Source organism: Armigeres subalbatus, chromosome 2 (genome assembly GCF_024139115.2).
Source record: "Armigeres subalbatus isolate Guangzhou_Male chromosome 2, GZ_Asu_2, whole genome shotgun sequence".
Lineage (NCBI taxonomy): Eukaryota > Metazoa > Arthropoda > Insecta > Diptera > Culicidae > Armigeres > Armigeres subalbatus.
In genome coordinates, this window is record NC_085140.1 from 406,512,065 (window position 1) to 406,532,076 (window position 20,012).

General features: G+C 39.2%; 1 protein-coding gene across 1 annotated transcript in view; it reads right to left on the bottom strand.

The window, feature by feature from the left end:
• Nucleotides 1-2,528: 2,528 nt before the first annotated feature.
• LOC134213334 (E3 ubiquitin-protein ligase TRIM45) overlaps nucleotides 2,529-20,012 on the bottom strand; it is a 30,120-nt gene continuing 12,636 nt past the window's right edge. Inside the window, exons 3-7 of the mRNA XM_062692318.1 lie at nucleotides 6,181-6,368; nucleotides 5,797-6,015; nucleotides 4,394-4,931; nucleotides 3,279-3,805; nucleotides 2,529-3,191 (exon numbers count right to left, since the gene is read on the bottom strand). Coding sequence (XP_062548302.1) covers nucleotides 2,955-3,191; nucleotides 3,279-3,805; nucleotides 4,394-4,931; nucleotides 5,797-6,015; nucleotides 6,181-6,368 — 1,709 coding nt within the window. The 3' untranslated portion in view covers nucleotides 2,529-2,954. The remainder of the gene's footprint in view (nucleotides 3,192-3,278; nucleotides 3,806-4,393; nucleotides 4,932-5,796; nucleotides 6,016-6,180; nucleotides 6,369-20,012) is intronic.

The window sequence follows — 20,012 nt, forward strand, 5'->3', positions numbered from 1 at the left end:
TGATAAAATTTATAAAAAGTGTTTAAGCTGTAGATTTTTCATTTTTCATTTCTCACGAATGTCATCTTCTGAAGACTTTTGGGGCGTTTTAAAACGCGTGTTTTGCTATAAGAATATCGTCTGTATCTTCTTCCGTTGTCGAGTTATATCAATTTATTTGAAAAAACATGATTTTAGTAAAATTGATATAACTTGAGATAAAAAAATAACATATCCCCAATTTTTTGACATAATAAAGAATATTAATTTCTCTTTCAAATGCTGTGTAAATATATTTTTTTGGTCTGCCCTAACCGGAGATATCAACTTATGAAAAAATGTAATTTTGACAGAAAAACGATTATAACTTTTGATCGGAAATAGATATTGAGCATATTCACCCATCAAAAGTTGCATTTTTTTGAGCTCTAAAAGTCACCTGAAGACGACTTTTTCGAGAAATTTAAAATAAAAAAGTAGATCAAAATACAGTTTTTTGAGGTACACCCTAATCCAATTAGGTAAAATTGATCTAAATCAGCCAACTTAAGAGCTACAGAAAAAGTTTTTTTAGCAAAATTGATTGGAATAAGCTACGCTACAACATTGTAGAACATAACATGTCAATATTCTGAGAAATAAAAAAAATATTTTCTAATTTTTTTATATGATGGGCCACCCTATTTTTTGGTAGAACCATAATGATGGCCTTACTATTTCGAACAATTTTGTAGAACAACAGTTTTTTCTAAAAAATATAGTTTTGGCGTAAAATGCATCTTTCCGCGTAAATCTGAATCCTGGACCATAGTGCAATGTCCCCGAGTAGGACAACGGCAATGAGAACCTGGGACTAAAAATAAATAATAGCATTGTTGCCATTTCTCGGTCAAACCGGTAGGACCCGGAGATATGTTTGTTTTGCGGTGAATTTGTGTGTACATACAACATTGCGCATCCAGCAAAAGTAACATGGGAATGTTTAACGGTGGGACAAAGGCTTCTTTCTGCATGCATGTCAGATGGTGATGCTACCCCGTTATTGGGTTGAGTTGGGAGCTGCAGGAGAACCGGGGTAAACGTTTGGCGCTACACTTGGAGCCATTTTATTTTGTGAACAAAAACAGAATGGAATCGTTGCCGATAGAGAGCACTTTCGATGAAACAGTGTTTATGTTTTGACTTCATTTGAATGGACCTGGAAAACAAGGTGACACTAAAATAAATGATGGGGCTTTTACCGAAGGCTACTTATAAAACAGAATAGCATTGGGTTCGCTGGATGACTCTTTACACAGTTATTGAACACTGGACGACGTGGATAAATTGGAAATGCTATCAAATCCAATAGATATTAATAATGAAATCGATCATATTTATCGTGTCTTTACTCATTCTGTTGAGTCAAGTACGAGACACTGAAGACGGCCTTACTGTTGAAGTCGAAATAAGTATCAGTCAAAGGTACAACAAAGTAGTGGAATTAAATGGAATAATATAAACTCGTCTTATGACAAGTGAGGACATTTTACATTGTTATGGAAACGCTAACGGGGTCGGACACTAATTCCGTAAGCACTTATTCCCCAGGTTTTTCGAAAACACATTCGAATACACAAAACACACACATACACATGAAAGCGAAAGAAAATGAGAGACCGCCCTCCCCCAATAGGTGCTTAGGTAATTAGTGTACGACTCCCATACTCTTCCAAACTTCAATGTTCCATTTACGGTCCCATATCAATGGCGACAGTCGCATCGCGTATGTTTGGGGTAACATTTAGGTCTATTTTACACTTTAGGTTGAATGCCTAAAATAAAAAAGAAAAAGCAGTTTCAGATGCTTCTTTGTTGAGACTTGTTTTTTTTTTATTTTCGGGGTGTGAGCGATAGTTAGTTCTTTGAGCTTGAAGACAGTTTCACTTTCTTATAGTTCTTCTTCTGCTTCTTCTTCTTCTTCTTCTTCTTCTTTATTGGCATTACATCCCCCACTAAGACATTGCCGGCTCGCAGCTTTATTCATTTAGCACTTCCACAGTTATTAACTGCGTGGTTTCTAAGCCAAGTTACCATTTTTGCATTCGTATATCATGAGGCTAACACGATGATACTTTTATGCCCTGGGAAGTCGAGACAATTTCCAATCCGAAAATTTCCTAGACCGGCCCGAACCCAGCCACCCTTAGCATGGTCTTGGTTTGTAGCAGTGCATCTTACTGCAAATAATGCCAAGTAAATCATGAAGGATTCGTCTCAAACCTTCCCACAAAAGATGGAAGTTCTTTACTATACAGTAATAGATTTTTTAAAGAAATTTATGTCTGTGAAACAAACGGATCATTTTTTTTGTAAATATAATTAAATTGATCTTTATTAAATATCTTTACGATAACTCGCCCAACTCAAACCTCAAACCAGAATGAGTAAAGACACGATAAATATGATCGATTTCATTATTAATATCTATTGGATTTGATAGCATTTCCAATTTATCCACGTCATCCAGTGTTCAATAACTGTGTAGGGGAATGTGGCGGGACCATCATCATCATCTTCCATAAATTTTAATAAAGTTCCCGAAAAAAGAATTACAATATCGAGGAAAGAGCATTTATTTTTTTCCACAAACCATTGACATTTCATATTCAATGTGTCATAGACTTCATAATACAATTCGATTTCGAATCAATCTTAAAACATCCTGACTAAACTATTATATGCAAGGAAAATGGCAATACATCCCATTGGGATTTTAAACTTAATATATTTGATTCTCGGAAGCTTCCATATGCCAAATAACGAAACACTCAATCTTGCACCACATGTTTCACAAACCATCGAAAACTCCCTTTTTTGCCTCCAGCTCATTTCTCTATCATGAAACCTGTCTCAATTTAGTATACTGTTTTCATCTTGCTTACGGTTATCGTAAAATAACATCTACTGATGGCAAACACATATGCTACGCGTGTTTACTTCACTTTCTTCACCACGCAGTCCGAATATTCCTGCAGGCTTGCACAGCAGGACCAGTGACGCTGGCCGGGATGTCCCTCGTGTCCGTGTCCGCAACCCCTGTAGCCACCTGGCATGACGCTCCCACACGCGCACGTACTATACTTGGATCCGTTGCTGGAGCAGAAGGAACAGCAATGATAAACACCGTAGTGCGGCCGTAAGTTGTGAATTCGCAGCACATATGGGCAACCCTGAACAAAGGCAGAGAAAAACGAAAACAAGCAGTTCCATCATAAACAAGACATTTTACAACATCCTGCCGAAAAAAGAACCCTCACCTCAATAAGTTTGCCATCAACAGAAACCATCAGGCTCATCACACCTGCACGCTCCGGCACAAAGGACAGACCGTACGTTCCGTTGCGATTATCTACCACGTTGAGGGAGACTGGCCGAGAGTCATCGTCCCGATAGCGAAGGTCGGTTTCCACAGTGATTCCGCCGTGATTCATAGGCCTACCTTCATAATCTTTGGTGACAAGTGACAGCTCAACCTTTCGGCGCACTTTGAGTCCACCAAGCTCGGCACAATTCTCCAGCGAACACTTTCTCGAATCCGCCTTCTGCGTCGTAATGATCCCATAGAGCGGGATCCGATTTTGCACCCTGGAGCAGGGCGTCATCTCTTCTGGCAGAAAAACCAACGTATCCGTCACCTTGAAGTCAAGCGCTCGGTTGGAGCGGAGGCATTGCTCGAATCGCTTCAGCAGGATGCTGACGAAAATTAAATTCTCTATCTCATTGCCCTCGTTGATGATTTCCTCGGCGAAGTCAATCGCTGTGCGTGCGTTTAGCGAGCGTTGTTCTAACGAAGACAGAGCGGTTGTGAAATAGCGTGCCGAAAAGATGAAACATAAAAGTTGATAATATGAATATAATTTTTCGGTATAATCTTATGTGATGTGGTTAACCTTGTAGCTGAATACACTTTGAAAAGAATAAAGACTAATACATACATAGGGGAAAGCGAAGCATTGTACCGTAATGAAAACGAATTACTATCGCAACTTTTTAGATTTTAATGTTTTAAATAAATTGGTGAATGAAACATGGAGAAGTATGGTGTTTAGGTTAATGTCAATACAGGCGCATGGCCGCACAAAATCATTCAACAGAAATGCAACAAGCTGTACTTTATTTGAAATTAGATTAGAACTTAAGACAATTACATATTTGAAATTGTAAAATCAAGTCTTCCAACTATTTTCCCAACGATTTCTTAAACTCTTTTTAGATCAAAATACTTCTTGTTATTATTTGTTCGGCCTTTTCTGAATCGATAATTATAATCGGCAACATTTAACATATTTGAAAAAGCATCTACGCAACCAAAAACTACGACAGATAAATGAAAGCGATGTTTGCAACTTCTCTTATTTCTTTTCACGCTTACCCAAATCCACCTTCTGTGCCATAATCATTGCCAGCTTAGCCTCCCGCACCTCGCCGATCTGCTTTAGCAGTGTCTTCCGGTGGTCCTCCAGTGCCGCGATATACTCGTCGATGTAACCTTCAACGTCCCGCTGCACTGCTTCACACTTGCTGTTGATCCGTATCGACATGTCATTGAGCCGTCCAATCGATTGCATCGCGTAGTCCTCGAGCGGTTTCGTCTGCTCGATGGCATTTTTCACGAACCTGCCGTACACCTTGCCCGCTTTCGACGCGGACGTGTATTTATGGTCCCGGTGGATGAACGCGGTGCACTCGTTGCAAATCACTTGGTGGCAAGTGGTGCAGAATAATTTTAATTGATGGTCCGGATGCATGGGACACTTAATCGAACGTGCCTCCGGTTCGTTGCGGCGGGATTTTTTCAACAGCTCCCCAAGCGACCGAACCATGTGGGTGGACGTGTTGCGCTGCCGCTGGTGGGCTTCCTTGCAGAAGTTGCACAGCTTGAGCGAGCACGTGGAGCACGAAGATGTTGCCTGTCGATGAGAGAGAGAGGGAGAAGAAACGTATGTGTACACACAAAGATTAGGCATGTAATGTACCTCAATGATGAATCGAAATTTAAAACATTGTTAGAATGCAGGGTGCAAGTTTTACCAATAATACCGTTATCAATAAAAATTAACAAATCTATATACATAAAAATGAATGTAGCTTTCTAAGTCTGAGGACAATCACAACGGCTAGATTTTGAAGTTATAATTGTTATGAGATGGTTCGAGACCCCTGCTTCAGAAAGGGGGGCTCCCATACAAATAAAACACCAATTTCTTCATAACTAGAGAATTAATCATGATAAGTATCAGAAATTACGTCTCACATTTTTGTACACTTACACACATACAGACATCACCTAAATTCGTCGAGCTGGGTTGATTGGTATATAACACTTTGGGTTTCTGAGCCTTCTATCAAAAGATAGCAGACGTAGTGGCAATGTGACTTTAAATTGATTAAAACAGTTATATGATGGTCGCTCAAATCAAGCTACGCAAAAATTCATCAGTTTTATTCAATTTGTGTATAAAGTATTTAAATTTTTATGTGGATTGTTGTGGACCGTTTGCAATAATATTTACGGAAATAAAAAGGAGGACTAACATTCTAGATTTTTTTTTTCTGGGTGGCACAATCGAGTCTAAACCATCATGCAATCGGGTCAAAAAAAACGTTATTAAATCGGGGAGTGACAAATACGGGTCAATGCTGAATTACTGAACAAAAGAACATTTGATTTTTGAATAACTGGAATTCCAAAACGATGACTAGATTGAAAATTAGGTAATTTTTATAAAAGCTAAAGAAAAATGGGCATTCACATATAATCACAAAAATACCTACCGTTACCTCACTGGAGCACAATTCGCAGAAAACATTCGGCGGTGGATTCCCGCACGCAGAAACAATGTCCTCAATCTTTCGTGCCATCACAAAATGCGGCGGTAAACGGTTCACTCCTCCCAGTGGCAGCTCCGTGGCCATCCCACAGTCGGGACAAATCAAATCCTTTTCTTGGTCGGAGTACGCCATTTTTGTACTGAGCTTCGCTTTTCCTTTCGCCTGAAATTGGTAATAATCCCGTTCAGCTAAATCGTTATCGAGATAAAAAGAATGGCCACAATGAGCTCGATTCAATCAGTGCATCGGTGACCGGTAAAATGAAATTCCACTCTCCAATCAACTGGAGCTAACTGACCATACTCTATGCTTACTCCGTGTACTTACCCGCTCTTTAGACGGCGACTTCAAACAGTTTTTCTCCTTGAAGTTCTGAAAAGACGCCCTAATCTGATCAAAACGTGATTCCCCGCTGAAAGCATCATGATTAGCAGCACAATTGATGGCACGTGAGGGCTCATGTGCTGAAGCGATCACAGCTGGAAGCTTTTCATTTTCTCCGCATTCATCGTTGGCTAAGAAAGAAAGCAAAAAAGTGGAAAATCAAACGCTCAATCGTACTGTATGTAGTGCTCAACGATCTGCGTCCTTTGTGCAACGCTGCTGATGCAGTAAACGCTGCATTAATAAAACAAAAAAGTCAACATAAAAACTGATGAACTTGGTTTTATCTGCTTACTCCCATTTACAAAACGACAGCAGAATAAAATTTGAAAACTATCCAAAACTATATAAAAATTATCCCAAGACCAAAACTAGATAAGCTCTTCCAATGTAAAACTATTGTTTAAACTTTTAATTACTTCTTGAGAAGTGAAAAATTCTAATACACCCAAAACACAAATATACCTCACCTGTCATAAGACGAGTTTAAACAATCCCATTGAATTCCACCACTTAATTGTATCTTGACAGATACGTATTTCGACCTCAACAGTAAGGCCGTCTTCAGTGTCTCGTACTTGACTCGACTTACGAGACACTGAAGACGGCCTTACTGTTGAGGTCGAAATACGTATCTGTCAAGATACAATTAAGTGGTGGAATTCAATGGGATTGTTTAAACTCGTCTTATGACAGGTGAAAACATTCCACTAAAAAGCTCAAAATAATTTTCTTAACAAATATACCTAATTGTGAGAAGAAAAATCCACCGGTTGAGTGTACCTATCTTATGAAATCTTTGTCAAAATATTCATTCTACTGTGGAAATTTTAATTTGGTTTTTGCTTCCACCAGGATTTCTTTATTTACCTTTTATCATCTTACAAAATAGTTTTATCAACACGTTATAATTTTAGTCTTCATAAAACTGGTCATCGATAGCTCTAGCTAATCCGTTTCAACAGTAACGGCATCAACTACAATAACAAAACTATCAGAAAGGTGAAAAAACAGGAAGTTGATAGAACAAAACAAAAACTCCCATAAATCAACAGCGGAATTGCATCGAAACGCCGTAATGTGGGAAGTATTTGCGGTAAGTGAAAAGAATCAGATCGGTTCCACGAAACAGGAAGGCAGGTCGATATGATGACCATGGCTGTATTCGGGACAGGGTGCCTCTACTTTTGTACACTTTGTAAAAAACTGTGAGCAGTTCAACAACAATAAGTGGAATGCAACAATAACAAGATGACAAATCTTCCTACAAATCTTACACTAATCCAAATATAAGCCATTACTTAGCCGGTACTATTTGAATAACGAAAACGAAAAGAGGACTTCATCTCATAACTATAGAAGTTCCATCCTATAAAAAAGCAGTGATTTTTTTTATTTGTATCTTCTCTCTTATATTCGCGCACATATTAGCAAAAAGAAACAATGAGATTGAAGCTGTATTATTATTTTCTGCGATAAGATGAACATAAGTATGCGCAATGAGAAGAATATGATAACGTATATGTTGGTATAAAAGGATTTGTAAAGTGAGGGTAAATGGAAAAGAATATGTAGTAGTCCCTAAATGTTTTATCATTATCACAGAGCGCTCACAGAAACAAGTGTGATTATAATAATTACTGTTCCTGAAATAAACCCCTTAATCCCCACCAGAAAAAAGTCCTAGCTTTACCGATGATGCCACGATAGTTGGGATACCAACGCGACTGTTACGCTATCCGCGTTGAAACGATGCGGCGGGGTGAGAATGGGAAGCCAATAAAAGTCATCGTGTTGCACCAGCAGGCTGGGACCACCCGGAAAGCACGTGTTCCACATGCGGACTCATAAATCTGTGAGCATCGAACGTGCACAGACAGCAGAGTTCGAACATTGCCTTGCTTCTTACACCTTCCTGTAGTCCACCTACTGGCTGTAGGTTAGCAGTGCTGAACCAAAATAACGGTGGATTGTAGTGCTCCCCCAATAATGCTACAACCCCACCCTATATAACATAACCTCGCACCAATTGGGGATACAGTTGGATCGGAAAAGGGTAAATAAGGTGTGAGCTGTATATGTTATTTGTTCCACGTAAACTGTAGGCACAACATAGCAGTGCAGCAGTACCTTGCTATGGTGTTGCGTATAACGAGAGTTGCCTACATTGACGCATTCAGAAAGTGGAAGTGGGTAGTCGGTGGAAACGCAACGGAGTCCTGGACAGTCGGTATCATGGAATAGGGCATAACAGACAAAATTTTTACTGTTGGGATGTGTACTTGTCTGGATTCACTACGCGTAAAATCCACTTGGTGTAGACTCGAGCAACAAACATGTTGTAAATCTGTTTATGATACTCATATATGACCAAATTTGGTCATATATTAGTTATTGCAACCAAATCAACTTGAATTGTGTTGCTAGGGGACATTATCTCGTGGACAGTGCTAATGTAGAGATATTCTGAAACTTATTCCGCCATCCAGTGCCTTCTTCTTCTTCTTATTGGCATTACATCCCCATACTGGGACAGAGCCACCTCGCAGCTTAGTGTTTATTAAGCACTTCCACAGTTATTAACTGCGAGGTTTCTAAGCCAGGTTACCATTTTAGCATTCGTATATCATGAGGCCAACACGATGATACTTTTATGCCCAGGAAGTCGAGACAATTTCCAATCCGAAAATTGCCTAGACCGGCACCGGGAATCGAACCCAGCCACCCTCAACATGGTCTTGCTTTGTAGCCGCGCGTCTTACCGCACGGCTATGGAGGGCCCCAGGCCATCCAGTGCCTAAAAACCTCTTTAATGAAACCTCTTGCCCCTATTGTGCAACGTTTGATTTTTCAAAATAAAGTATTCGGATTGAAGCGAACTTATTGTTCAACATTAAACTCCAGGGCGCGATTAGAAGATCTGGCGTGCAGGGGAACAGCACACTATCATCACACGGTCTCATATGCGCCTGGTGCTTGCAAAAGAGATCGACCTCATTGGAATTGGTCGTAGAGAAGCAGTGGAGGCTTGTATCCTACCATCAAATCTAGCAAGATGTAGTACATAGATGTGGAAGACCTAATGGTGTGGGTGCTGAGATAGTGCTTGATGGGGATGTTTTTGAAGTTGTTGAAGAATTTGTTTGCCTCTGAAGACTTGTAACATGTGACAACGACGTTTACGTGGAGTGAAAAGACGTATTACTGCTGCGAATAGGGCTTTTCGCGGACTACGCATCCGTTTAGGGCCCACAACATGCAGACAGGAACGTAATTTGCTCTGTATGAAACACTGATTCTACCAGTGGCTCTTTACGGGCATAAAGCGTGGACGTTAAAAGAGGTGGACCGGCAAACAAATGTTGTGAATCGTATAAAATACGACAGAACTCAGTGAGCTGGCCACTTATTGCAAATGCCGGAAGAAAAAATAGCGAAAATAATTCAACAGGATGGGACAGGATAGAGGCCAGCGACCTCGTGGAAGGCCCCGAACACGCTGGCCGCACGCGGAGGAATTGAAGCTGAGGATCCTAAAAATTCGGAGAAACTGGAGGAACATCGCCCAAGGCCGAAGCTGTTACCAACCAGGTGTCCAGGTAGGCGAAGGAGGGGGAATATGCCCTAGCTAAGAATATACTGCTTTCCAGAATTAGCCATAATGATTTTCATGGATATTTTTACCTCATGCAATGTAACAGTTAAACAATATAGGTAGCTGATGCCGCATTAAAATTAGGAAAAATCTCAATCATATTGATAAAGATAATGTTCACATTTCAAAAAAGTGTTGATATTTCGTTGCCGGAAAACTCATGAGGCAAAACGCCTTTTAGCCGGCAGCACTTAGGGAACAATGCACTGCTCGTCGGCGAATTAGCATTCTGGTATGAACAGTGCGTGGAGACGCGTAGTACATTGTAGGCTAGTTCCACTAGAGCGTTTTGTCTCGCCTAAATGTTAGATGTTTCATCGAAATGTGGAAAAATTTTGATTTACCAACATTCCTATCTATTATTTTGACACTCTTTTCACCTGACCTGCATAATTTTACGTCTAGTTTTGTTAATGCTATGGTAAATATATGTGAGAAAGTCGTTTTCCCTTGGGGGAGGGGGGGCATTTTGGGGCCTCATCCTTTATGTAAAACATTTCCATAACAATCTTAACATATGTCTAAAACAACACATTAGTAAGGATTTTTCTTGAATAAGTTGTGAAGTCAGATTATTTTTTACATTTTTGGAAAACGATGTTAAATTTTGATACACATAGCTAAGTTTGCCATAAGGTGTTTTTATGAGATATTGCGAAAAAAAGATTCGGCTGCCGGTGGGACTTAGTAAGGATTGTGTCAAGTTATTAAAAACGATTTTATGTCACCTTTGCCTGCGGCCAAAACGTAGGCCTATCAACTATGCTTGACTGTGGGAACCATTGATTGATACATGAGGGTGTTCGTGTAACAAATAAGAGGAAGGGTCGATTGGCCGAAACCCATTGGCCGAATAGCCCAAGCAGCACAAATTGTTTCACTACTGAACATTTCACTGTGTTGCAACTATTCGGAATGAAACAATCTTTGCGTATGTGCCATCAAATATAATTCTTTTGCATTCTAAAAAGCACAAGAGGTGGAGCCTACGGAAACATCCTTCGATTGCAGTAAAATTGCAATATTGTTGCAAAATACTACAGCGTAAAAAATTAAATAAAAATATAACACTGGATTCGATTTATGGATCTTGTGATTGATGTCCTTCACTCTACCAACGCACCATTCAACACTTCGAAGAGACTGCATGTTGACTCACCATAAAAACCATACTTGATTGCACCATCACAGGAAAAAATTGTAAGTTGTCAAAACGTTGAACGATGCTAAATTAAACATGAAGACACATTCAACTTATCTGCAACTTAATTTAAACAAACAATTAAATTTTGAAAGACGCATTGAAGTTACATTGTAAAAAATATGCAACTTAATGATTCTGTTTCGTATTCTTTGTTTGTTTGTTTCCAAATGTCAAACACGTACTGCATTGCAATTTTAATGAAACACAATTCGAACGTTTTTGACATCTTGATGCAACTTTTTCGTGCTATCATGTTTTTCCAATGCCTTCAATTAAACTGAATAGAAACAAGGTGCTTTTAAGAAGATGTTGCGTGTGCTACAATGTGGCTGAACAGGTCGTTTGACCGATCATGTAATTTGGCCAAATAGGTCATTTGAAAATTGCGAAATGGGGTATAAAAAGAAAGACGCCTCACTTCTCACTGTGAAAATTGAGTAGTGCGTAGTGAGAAGTGAGACGCCCCACCACTCACTTCTTACTTTTCACTCCTTATTTCTCACGTCTCACTGTAAAAAAGAGAGAAACACGAAGTGAGTAGTGAGATGTCTCACTACTCACTTTGCGCTTCTCCCTTTTCACAGTGACAAGTGAGAAATGAGGGGTGAGAAGTGAGATATCTCACATCTCACTCCTCATTTCTCACTGCTCACTGTGAAAAGTGAAAAGTGCGAAGTGAGTAGTGAGACGTCCCACTACCCACTTCACACCACTCACTTTTCACAGTTAGAAGTGAAACATCTCACTTCTCACTCCTCATTTCTCATTTTTCAACTGACCTATTCAGCCAAATGTCCTGTTCGGCCAAATGACTTATTCAGCCAAATGACCTATTCGGCAAAACAACTTTTGGCCTAGAATCCTTCGGCCGAACGGTGTTCGACCAAACGGCCTTTCCCCAAAAAATAAAAAATTAAAATCGAAAATAGTGAGATGTAAATAGTGAGAAAAGTAATCTTGGGAATAATATGAGTGAGAAGTTGTGAGTGATGGGGAGTGAGTATTGAAAAAATAGAATCGATAGCTATATTCCCAATTTATTTTCAATCGGGACAAGGAAATTGAGAAGTAAGAATGATAATTGAATAGTAAGAAGTGAGACATGCCTCCAGTAGCCTTTCGAGCAAAGACGTAGGATTTCCAATCCGGAGATGACGAGTTCGATCCTTGATCCGGTCTAGGATGTTTTCGTGTTGGAAGCTTTCTCGACACTCTGGGCATCGTATATCCATTGTAAGGGAAGGATGGTCAATATGCGCCCCCTAAGCAAATCTTTTAATTTGATGGTGATTTCATCCGAAACTATGTTGTTTCGAAGTGTTTGTAATTTAATATATTAGTCCTTATATGGTCCAAGAACTTGATGATTTAATTCCAAAATAGTGTATTTTTATTTAAAATGAAAGACGCTAGGCAGTATGCGCCACCAAAAATGATAATCATAATATATCAATATTTTTAATTGAAATAGTCACACTCTTTTGCATAAGATTAGTATCAGTCTTATATTTTAAGGTAGTCAATGTTTTAGACTGATGGTAATAAGGAGAAAGTGTTTATTTTTGTATCTAAAGAAAATGCATTTCTGTCGAAAATAACGAAATTGAATCGTAAAGGGCCAAACAAACACTTTATTTAAAAAAAAAAATACAAAGTTTTTGACTAATTTTTTTAGTGTAATGTCTTTTGTCTGTAAATGTTTTTTGGCTTCCGTCACTCACGATTTTGAGTCGAAATTTGGGTTAAAAACCAAGAAAACTTGGTGGCCAACCCTACCGGTGCATTTCATATTATCTCCCCTACTTGTCACATAAAGAAACATAATCATGCAATGGCGGGCAAAGGAAAGCGTTCAATTAATAACTGAGGAAATGTTAATAAAATACTAAGTGGAAAACAGGCCAAGTTTCAGGTGGAATTAAAAAAAAGAAGTGAGACGCGAGCATTAAGGAGTGAGAAATGGGTTGCGAGAAGAGAAAAATGTGAAATCAGATTGAGTGCGAAAAAGATTAATGATGAAAAATGAAAAGCGAAACGCAAGGAGTGAGAAATGAGAGGTTGAGAGGAAACCAGAGGTTAAAACTGGGAAGCAAGAGATGAAATGTGAGCAGGGATTAAATCCTAAAGAGAAAGAGCAAGTCTCTCACTTATCATCTCTGTATACATATACGACATGTAGCACACCGCGAGAAACTTTTTTCGCAAGCTGTCATGATAGAGAGTTGATTCGGGATGGTATTAGAGCTGTGCGCCGCCGCGCCGCGCCGCGGCCGCCGACGATTTTTATGCGCCGCCGCCGCCACCGTTTTTGACCGGCGCGCCGCTGTAATTTTTTGACCGCGCCGCCGGTGAATTTTGAGCGAGCCGTTGAAATAATTTAAGTTCTGTAGCCTGGGGGTAGTTTTGGGAATTTATCCTCCTCTCCAATTTGTTAGAAGAAAAATTCCGTTTACCCTTATACATTTGAAAAATTTCGGCTGCGCCGCTGAAAAGAACATTTACGCTCAACCGTCTTTTCATGTTACTTTGATGTTAGGATGCAAATAGATTTTTTGTTAAGATTACTTGTTTTTCATTTAATTGATCTTCGAATTCTTTTAAATATGATACATGGCAATCTGCGCAAATAAATCGATTAACTAACTATGTTATCGCCCGGTTCGTTTCAGGTCTTCCAATAATTTCCTAGAGAGATCTCAACGCTTACGCGTCTTATATATCAATATTCCTAGTGATTTATGAATCATTTTTTTTTTTCTTTTTAACGAGACTTTACCCAACAGAGGGTATTCGTCTCTCAGAATCAAATTGGATATACATTCAACATGTGTTCCATTTCAGGTAACCCAAGAATTCCGCGATCTTAACCCGAGTAGACGAAAATAGTTCAATAATATCAAATGTTGATAAAATAGCAAAATGAGATATGGACATGATTGATATAGCTTTGAGCTTGAGCTTGATTGACTGCTCGTAGTTGCTACTCCATTATGACCAGATCAGCTGTTCTTGCACAGGGAACCAACCGATGTTTGCTTGGGACTAGCACACATCTTCAATGTACAAGTACTGGTGATCTCATTTGTTAGGTCATACTGGCGCCTGCCACGTCAGAATGCAAGTCAATGTTGGGAATGGGGAGGAAATGATGATGCAATCACTCGCCCACTGCAAGCCGAATATACCTCTGCACTTGCCACGAGATCATGCGGAATTTGTTGGAATTTTTGGGTTAGGTTCGAAAGGCAGAGGTCCATCTTGGTTAACGAGCTGCCAATGTGATAGATAAGAGAAGGCAATTGATGGAATTTCTAATTGGATGTAGGAAACGTTCAAATAGTTCAAATAGTGTAGGAAACGTTCAGGATAGTTCATTTCCAATTCTAGCAGATTACTGTTAGAATACTCAAGTTGAAAGTGTAGGAATAGTAATGGAAACGGTATGCAAGTCCATTTCTAGTTCTAGCGATTGCTAGAACATGAGAAATATAGAGAAAGATACAAAGTAGGAGAATGGAACGGACCTGGGATTGAACCCACGACCTCCTGCGTATGAGGCAGAAGCAGTAGCCATATGACTACCAAGCCCGCTAAGATATGGACATGATTGATATAAGAGATAAAAGATCAGGCGACAATATCAATATTTTGCACTAAAATATCATGAGAATATCAAGATATGTGATTTGTAATAAGTGATCGATATCAAGTGCCATTAGTTTTTTCTTATCCATAGCATATCTTGATATTTAAATGATATTTCGGTGCAAATTTTTGATATTGTGGCCTGTTCTTTTATCTCTTTTATCAATCAAGTCCATATCATTTTTTGTTATTCTGTTCATAGCTTCTGCCCGGGAAGGTCTATACGGGTAATGAAAGATCTATTAGCTCCTTCTTGAAATTTGACTTCTTGTTTAAGGGTTATCCAATTTGGTTATTTGGATCACATAGAACATGAACCGTTTTTAGACATATCTAAGATCCAATAAGGCGTAAACTCAAGGAAATTCTCGGAAGACCTGCATTAAAATAATTTTTGAGCGGATATCCAATTTGGATGTATGGATTAAAAAGCGCACAAATTTTCAAGGCTTCCCCTAAGAGATAATAGCCTTTTGGGTACGCGAGGAGATCTTCATGCCTAAACTCCAGAGAATTCTTGGATGAACTGGGATGGAAAACTCTCATCAAATTTAATTTTATGGACAACAGTCAGCATAAACGAATAAAAATAAAACTTGCAGCCCTCAAGGAGCTCAAGGCCTATACTTCAGGCAATTATTGTATGGACTGGGATGTATATTTTTTCTTTATCGGTAGGGATGAGTCTTTTCTAATTATTATAAAAATTGGAAAACGATCCGTTGCGCTTAAAATTGTATTTGCTAAAGAGAAGACGTGGGGCCCAAAGTCGGGCAGAAACATAATTCCTAGTTGCTTAATCGAACGAAATTTTAGTAAATATGATTTTGTAACTGATGACAGACATGATGTAATGTGCCATCAATTGGTTCGATACGGTGAACAGCATAGCATTTCTGACAATGACATAATCATCGTTGAGCCATTTCGTACATAAGAGAGCTAGAAATATTTTTGAGCTACTTTTTTACATAACTAGTCATATAACGCCCCTGGTGGTCATATGGCTACCACTTCTTCCTTATACGCAGAAGGTCGTGGGTTCAGTCCCAGGCCTGTTCCATTCTTCCTACTTTGTATCTTTTCATATATTTCTCATGCTCTAGCAATCTCTAGAACTGGAAATGGACTTTCATACCGTTTCCATCTTCTAGCCCTATACCTACAACTTGATTAGTTCTAGTAGTTAACTGTTAAAATTCGAAATGAGTAAAAAAAGCTCGTTTCGGCATCCAATTAAAATATACCAACTGGTCAAACACGGAGTAGCAACTACGAAATGCATGGCCATCATGCTCGTGTTTTTAACATAACTGGTAATCCAGGTACATTTTTAGCTAACCCTTCCTAGGAAATTTCTTCTCCCGGAACTCTGGAAAATTCAATTCTGGGGTTCTGAAATTTCGGGAACTCCGCCACCAGCGATTCTTTCTGCAGAAGTTCTGGAGATTCAAGACTCCTCCAAGAAGTCGGGAGTTCCCACACTAAGAGTTTTGAGGAATTGCTCTGTTGAAAATTTTGGATTATTTAAATCAGACAAATTCTTTTCCCAGAAAATTTTCAAGATTCTTTCTTCAGCAATTCTGGGAAACTGGTATTTCAAGAATACAGGGTTATACCTTCTGTAGAAGTTCTTGAGAATTCCTACCCAGGAGTTCTGATCATTTATTGCTTCAGAAATAATTCTACTTCCAAGAATTTCGGGACTTTGGCCCCTGCAGACTGTTATCTTGAAGGGGAAGGGTCGTTTTGCTGAAACTTATCTAGCCGAAAGCCATTTGGCCGAATACCATCAGGCTGAAAAGGTCATTAGGCCGAAAGGGTCGTTTTGCCGAATAGGTCACTTGACAGAAAGGGTCGTTGGGTCGAAAAGGTCATTTGGCCGAAAGGGTCATTTGGTCGAAAGGGTCATTTGGCCAAATAGGACAATTGGCAGAAAAAAAAATTAGCCGAATAGGTCATTTGAAAAGTGAGAAATTAGGAGTAAGGAGATAGACGTCTCAACTCTTATTCCTCATTTCTTACATCTCACTGTAAAAAAATGAGAAGTGCGAAGTGAGTAGTTAGACGTCTCACTACTCACTTCACGCTCCTAATTTTTTTTACAGTGAGACGTTATAAACAAGGAATGAGAATTGAGACGTCTATCTTCTTACTCCTCATTTCTCTCTACACACTGTAAAAAAAAGAGGAGCGCGAAGTGAGTAGTGAGACGTCTCACTACTTACTTTACGCTCCTCACTCATTTTGCGCTTCTCACTTTTTACAGTGAGAAGAGAAAAATTAAGACTGAGAAGTGAGACGTCACTTTTCTTATTCCTAATTTCTCACTTTTCAAATGACCTATTCGGCCAAGTGACCCTTTCGGCCAAACGACCTTTTCGGCCAAATGACCCTTTTTGTCAAATGACCCTTCCGGCCAAACGACCCTTTCGGCCAAACGACCCTTCCGGCCAAACGACCCTTTCGGCCAAACGACCCTTTCGGTCAAGCGACCCTTTCGGCCAGATGGGTTTCAGCCTAATGGTTTGTTCGGCCTAGTGGCATTCGGCCAAATGGCTTTCGGCCGAATGTGTTTCGGCCAAACAACCCTTCCCCGTTATTTTTCTTTAATTTTTAACAATTTCTCTATGACTCTAGGAAATTCCTGCTCCATGAATTCTGGGAAACTGATTTACCAATCATTCTTACCATCTCAGGTGGTCTTAGAACTTGCCCATTCAGGAATTATGGGTAATAAATCCACCCCAAAAATATAAATAAATGCAGCACCATCGCCTCCCTTCCAGCAACGCAGGTATTCTTTTCTCTCACTGAAAATCTTCCCAGCTATTTTGGAGAAATTCTCCTCTAGGAATTCTAGGAAATAAAGAACTCTAAGGAACTCTAAGATTATTATTTTTGGAGAAATCCTTTTTCAGAAGCTCTGGGATATTCCAATTCTAACGCAGTGTTCCATCTCTTTGATTTTAATTCATTGCCAGCTATTCTACAACGAATTTTTGCAGCACACTTTCGAGGCACAAATTAACACAAAAATTGAAGATTGATATGTCCTGTTTAATTGTATTGACGTGTTTCTTATGAATTCTGATTGCTGTATTATGAACATATTTGTTTGTACATATAATAATTAGATTTGGGGTACATTTTTATCCTTATAGTCATTGAAACATAAGAATTAAATAAAAATAAATAAATAAATAAATGATATGGAAATGCTAATATCATCTTCCAAACTTGGACGTACATGTTCATGATAGCATTAGAGGCGAAAGTATAGAATTGATAGTTCCGTTAGGATACGGCAGGCATGAAGAATGTTTTTATAGAAGTCGATTTGAAAGCGAGCGGAGGGCAATATTTGTGATGGCACATATCACACGACCTTCCTTCTGCCAAGCTCCCGTATGAAGGGGGAGGGAAGAATATCAGTGTGGAAGCTGATATGTATATCTCCACTGGCAAAAGGAAGGTGGTTTGACTTGCTCATATGCCATCGCGTGCGGAAGGATTTGCTATCGACGAGTACTGTCTCCAAATTTCTAATATGACATCAGCATTTAGTCGAATAGGATTTTTATTGCACAGTTCTGTTTTCTCATCTCTCAATAAATAAATATTTTTCCTTCAATAATTCCTTCTACAGAAATTTTCCTAAATCTCATTTAGGGTTTTTGCCCCTCCAAAGGTTAGGGCAATTTCTCTCGCACGAATTTTGTAGAATCCCTCCCCCAAAAATTAAAATGAATTCCTCCTTAAGGAATTTGGAGGAATTTATCCTCCGAGAACCCCGGCGAATTATTCACCTCATCCTAACTCTAGGGAATTCCTTCCTCTCGAATTATGAGGATATCTTCTCCTATGTTTTATAGGAAATTTCTTCTCCTTGTATTCTGGGGAATTCTTTCGATAGAACTTCTAAAATGTTTCTTCTTCAAGAATTCCTGTGAAATTGTGGGAGGGGGAGTGGTTTATACTCCCAGTTTTTAATTCACTCCAAAAATTCCATATCTATGAGTTTTAGGGATTTCCTTGTCCAGAAGTTCCTAGGGATGAATAATACGTGTCCCAGAATTTATGTATGGGGAACTCATGGAAAATTTCCATTTCCATGTATATTTTTGTAGGGTTTTCTGACCTTCAGAAATTTTCTCATCTAATCTTTTTTGTTTACATTACATCCTCCATTTGAAAATTTTTGTATCGCAGCTTGGTGTTCATCAAGCACTTCTACAGTTTCTTACTGCAAGGTTTCTAAGTAGATTCACTTTTTTTTGCATTCCTTTGTTTCAACACTAACACGAGGATGCACATAGGTATACGGAAGAACAAAAAAACTTACACTATACCATGAAATGGATCCAGTCACCTTGTGGTCTTGACTTGTGGCCGCCAGGCTAAAGAACTAAAGATTTTTGATAGTATTTTCACTAGGAATTAAGATTTATGAAGAGGTTTCAAGAAGAATTTCTGGAGAGAAAGTAATGAAATTCCTAAAGAATTTTTTAAAGGAATCTCAGGTGCATTTTCTCATTATATTCCTGAAGGATTCTTTAACAGCGTACAATATAAATTATGCTTATTGCCATTAATGCACGAGACATGCAAATAATATTACAAAAAACAATTGCTCTTCAATACCGAAGAAATTTTGAATCGCGCCGATCCGAGCCGCCGCCGCCGCCGCCGAGAACCATCGCGGCGTGGCGCCGGCTAAGCCGCCGCCGCCGATAAAAAATTGCGTTCACGCCGCCGCCGGTCCAAAGTGGATCGGCGCACAGGTCTAGATGGTATTCCCCATGATAAATTTCTTTTATAAAGCTCCAAATGTGGGAAGGACTGGCTCTGATGATGCATTTCAACTTGTTCTACACAGCTGTGCAGTAACCAACACGAAAGGAGCGAAAACAAAGCGAGAATCACCATTTTTCTGGGGGGGCTGCCTATCCGATTCTCCGATCTTCGAACTTGTATATAAGTTTGATAAATTTGTTATCATGGCTTGTTATGATTCGGAACAGTTTTTGCCTCTCTTTTATCGTTGTTCGTTATCTATTGAGAGCGATTTCTGAAAACCCTGAATGTGAGAATATGTAAATAAAATATGGGAAGTAAGAAGCGAGACGTGAGAAGTGCAAGGTGAGAAGCGATTAGCCAAATTGGATAATTGAGCTATGTGAAAAGAGAAGTGAAGAGTAACAGGCGAGAACAGAAAAGTGAAGTGCGAGAATCATGACGTGAGAAACGAGACGCGAGAAGTGATAAAGA